This window comes from Vicugna pacos, chromosome 20 (genome assembly GCF_048564905.1).
Source record: "Vicugna pacos chromosome 20, VicPac4, whole genome shotgun sequence".
NCBI lineage: Eukaryota > Metazoa > Chordata > Mammalia > Artiodactyla > Camelidae > Vicugna > Vicugna pacos.
The window spans coordinates 25,097,934-25,102,500 of NC_133006.1; the positions used below are offsets into that span (position 1 = coordinate 25,097,934).

Below are 4,567 nucleotides of genomic sequence, written 5' to 3' on the forward strand. Positions count from 1 at the left end.
TAGTTGAAAGGAATTTTCATTTTAAAATATAAGATCAGAAGACTTATATAGCAGAGTGAGAATGGATAGCAGGACTGAACCTCTACAACTTAAAATACTAGGGGGAAAAGCTTAAGAGATATGAAGCATGCATTTTCTGTGAATCCTTGGATGAAGAAGGAAATAATTATTTACAGATCCTCAGCCCCTTTTCCAGCATCCTGATTAATAAAGGGAAGTCCATCTGGTTTCATTCTTTTTTCCCTCTGGATTTTCCTCTGAGACTTTTGTAGTTTTTCACCTCAGCATAGAAATAGATAAAGTAATTCAGAGAATGGGCCCTATAGGCAAATTGCCCTGGAGATAGATTTTAGACCTAATTGGATAAACAGAAAAAATTAGAATAACTATGAGATATAAAATACTGATTTTTAATTGCATGATGCTTTTCTTAGCAATATATACCAGTAATATTGTTTAAAATATATTCACTATGGCTTCCAATGTGATGATATTTTATTTTCACAGCTGATATTAAGAAAATAGGAAAATGATCAACAATAGCTCCTTCGGTGGATTTATACTCCTTGGATTCCCCGGGCAGCCTCAACTGGAGATGATCATCTCTGGAGTTGTCTTTTTCTTCTACACTGTTGCCTTGATGGGAAATATAGCCATCATCCTGCTGCCATTAGTAGATCAATGTCTCCAAACCCCTATGTACTTCTTCCTTAGAAATCTGGCCATGTTAGATCTCTGTTATACCACAAATATAGTTCCACAGATGTTGGTCAACATTTGGGGTAAAGACAAAAAAATCTCTTTTGGTGGCTGTGCCTTCCAACTTTTCATTGATGTGACATTATGCACAGTTGAATGCATGCTTCTGGCAGTGATGTCTTATGACCAATTCAATGCTGTCTGTAAGCCTCTGCATTACATGACCATAATGAACCCCCAGCTCTGTCGAGGCCTGGTAGCCATGACCTGGGTAACTGGTGTCATTAATTGCATGATACTTTCTCCCTATGCTATGAGTCTGCCTCGATGTGGGAACCACCACCTAGATCACTATTTTTGTGAAATATCTGCAATGGTCAAAATTGCATGTGTGGACACCACAGCCATGGAAGAAACCTTGTTTGCATTGTGTTTTTTCATTTTCCTCACACCGCTTCTTCTCATTCTGGTTTCATATGGTTTCATTGCTATAGCTGTGCTGAAGATCAAATCTGCAGCAGGGAGACAAAAAGCATTTGGGACCTGTTCCTCCCATCTCATTGTGGTCTCCATCTTCTATGGGACTGTTATCTACATGTACATACAACCAGGAAACAGTCCATCTCAGGATGAAGGTAAACTTCTCAGTATCTTTTATTCCATTGTTACTCCCAGCTTGAACCCACTGATCTATACACTAAGGAATAAGGAATTCAAGGGAGCCATGAAGAGGCTGATTGGAAAAGAAAAAGGTTCTGGAGAAACAACAGGACAGTAACACCTTTTCACAAGGCGTTTCCAAAAAAGAAATTGGCCCCATTAACCTTTAAATCATTGTCAACTTATTTTAGTAACAGTCATGACCTGAAAGCAAAAATACCTAAAAATTTTACTAATATTTTAATGTAGTGTCCCAAATTGCGAAGGGTGATTCTAAACTAAACATGTCTTTCAAAGTCACTATCATCTTTGACAATTCATCTACAGCTGTGGCCACAAAGCAGAGTCCATGGAATCCAAGAGTTGCATTAAGGGAGAAAAGGGAAGCATTCCACAAAAGTTAGATTCAAATTATGATTTATTAAGCATTTTTAAACTATTATGATACTGTAACAAAAATGCATAAATTCAATATGCTAACTATGTTATTTCTATGACTCATCCTTCTGTCCCTGTTAAGATTAAACCACCTTTGTGCAGATTCCAAATGCTACTGCCATCTCTACCTACTTTGAAATAATCCTGATATATCAAGTAAACTGATTAAAATATATTTCTACTTGTTGCTATGTTATGCATGAATTGAGACTTTCTCAAAATTATGCCACCAAAATAAAATATGGGAATAAATTGAATACAGAGTTTGATATAATGGCAATGTTAATGAATCACCCTTGGTTTCAAATTTTTGTGTTCATACAAGTACATTAATCTTTTTTGGAATTTGGTGGTAAGTAAAAAATATATATTTATTAACTCTTTTTAAAAATAAGGATAGCATAAACTTGATTTCAAAATGTTACAAGGATATTACCAAAAAAGAGAAAGAAAGGAAGAAAGAAAAATGTTTACCAATATCTCTCATGAACATAGATGCAAACATCCCTAACAAAACATTAACAAATCAAATCAAGAAATAGAGGTTCATATATTTCAAGCAAATGGGTTTACTCCAACTATGCAAGGTTGGGTTAACATCTGAAAATCCATCACCACATTATTCTATTAATGTAATCCATAATAATGACAGAATAAAGGTGAAAAAAAAAATTATCTCTATCAATTCAGAAAACCATTTCAACATTCATTCATTCATGGGGGATAAAAAGATTCTTAGCAAACTTGGAGCAGTAACAAACCCACATATCCTGATGATGACTAAACTTCCAGCAAACATCATATTCAAAGATGAGGCTAAACAAACTGAGCAATGGAACAGAATAGAGTCCAGAAACAGACCCAACATATAGACAGCCAACCAATTTATGACAATTGTGACACCACAGTGCAATAGGAAAAAAACAGTCTTTTCAATAAATGGTTCCAGGTTAAATAGATATCCATATGGGAGAAGAATAACTAAACCTTATGCACAAAAATCAGTTTCAAATTGACTGTAGAGCTAAATGTGAAAAGTAAAACAAGGGTCTTAATGATGTTCTTCATGAATTTTGAATAGAAAAAGATTAAACAAGACACAAAATATTAACCATAACAGAAGAATCTGATTACATTGGAATACAGTAAAATTAAGAACATCTGTTTACCAAAAGATCCATTAAGAGGGGCAATGTGTGTGCATGTGTGTGTGTGCCTATCTGTCTTGTAAAAAATTAATTAGCAGAAACTTCAAATAGAGTTGGGAGACCAGGAGTGGGAGCTCTCATGCCCTTCAAGGATAGCAAAGTCCAAAAGGAAGAAGAAAGACTCATCTTTCCTGGTGAGAACTCAGTCAATGAAAAGTCATGGAATCTTTATTTATTTAGCCCTCCAAATTTCCTTTTCTTCTCTATAAAAGCATCCTCATTCCCTCACCATGCTGTGTTTGCAGACCCTAAATTTCAATTCTCTGCTGAACATGAATCAACCCATCTTTGCTGGAGAAATATCCAGCAGCCTATTTGTTTCAGGTCAACATTTTGGTTGCCTATACAAGGACCAAATAACAACCCAGCCCCACTGAAGATTCTAAAAATCTCCACTCCTCACAACTATACATGCATTAAACCATTGGTCTACTGACAAAATGATAACATTTATAAATCCATATTGGTAGAGAAACATTAACAAGTCTGCAAAAAAAAGCCTACCTTACTTTTCCCATTCAACCAAAGTACAACCCAGGGAAGCCTGTTTGTATAGCTCCTCAACATACTGAACTGCCTTGTGGATCATTTGAGTTCTGGCAAATGGGTTTCAGACAACTTCTTCCATATCATGGATATAAATATGTTTTAGACATGGTCTGTATGTTTTCACACTAGACTGAAACCTTCCCTTACAGACAGGCTACTGCCTCTTCTGTGGCTAAAGTTCTTTCAGAAAAAAATCATCCTTACCTGGGGAATTCCTCTCAAACTTCACAGTGATCGAGGAACCCATTTAACTGGCCAGGTTCTTTGGCAAGTCTTTGCTGTTTGTTCAGTTTTACAGCACCTTCCCTGTGCTTACCACCCTCAATCCTCTGGATTAGTCAAACACAAAAATAGTGTTATTAAGATTCAATAAGAAAAATTTGTAGAGGCCCTCTTTGCTGGAGAAATACCTGGCAGTCTATTTGTTTCAGATCACAGTCTCAAAAAAAGGACTTCTATCCAGAATATATAATACATTCCTACAAATCAATAAGAAAAAGGTAGAAAATCTAATAGAACAGTCATATCACCAAAGAGTATATTCAAATGGCCAATAAGTGAAAATGTACTTAACTTCATTAATCATCAGGGGAAATTTTAACAACAAAGAGATACTGTTATATGTTTGCAAATATTCCACGAGAATGTTGTCTATTACTCCAAAAGAAATGCACTTTCTTACAATTTATATTAGCAGACGTTTTAAAATATGTATAGGAGTGAATGTTAAAGAATATTAAATATAATTACTTGTATGATCTGAATTTAATGACACAGGTACTGTTATCCAGAGCACAGGATATGATAAACTGGCTCAAGGAAGACAGGAATTTTGGAATCTATCTAATATAATATGTTCAGCTACCCTCTAAACACACCCTATTGAAAGCTTGGAGAATGTTTCCTTCACTAACGCAATAGGAAATTATTTGGTGAGGAGGGCAATGGTATTCTTAAAATGCTCTGTAGTATTTAACTTCTGTGAACCAGTGATGTTGGTGGGTATTGTAGCA

At 35.4% G+C, this 4,567-nt stretch overlaps 1 protein-coding gene across 1 annotated transcript; it reads left to right on the plus strand.

The window, feature by feature from the left end:
• Nucleotides 1–529: 529 nt before the first annotated feature.
• On the plus strand, nt 530–1,477 carry LOC102538026 (olfactory receptor 2W1-like). Its single transcript, XM_006215389.3, has one exon. The coding sequence runs from the start codon at nt 530–532 to the stop codon at nt 1,475–1,477; it is 948 nt and encodes a 315-aa protein (XP_006215451.2).
• Nucleotides 1,478–4,567: the final 3,090 nt, after the last annotated feature.

Excerpts from the sequence above, each read along its gene's own strand:
- LOC102538026 (XM_006215389.3), top strand. The coding sequence starts at position 530 with ATGATCAACAATAGCTCCTTCGGTGGATTTATACTCCTTGGATTCCCC.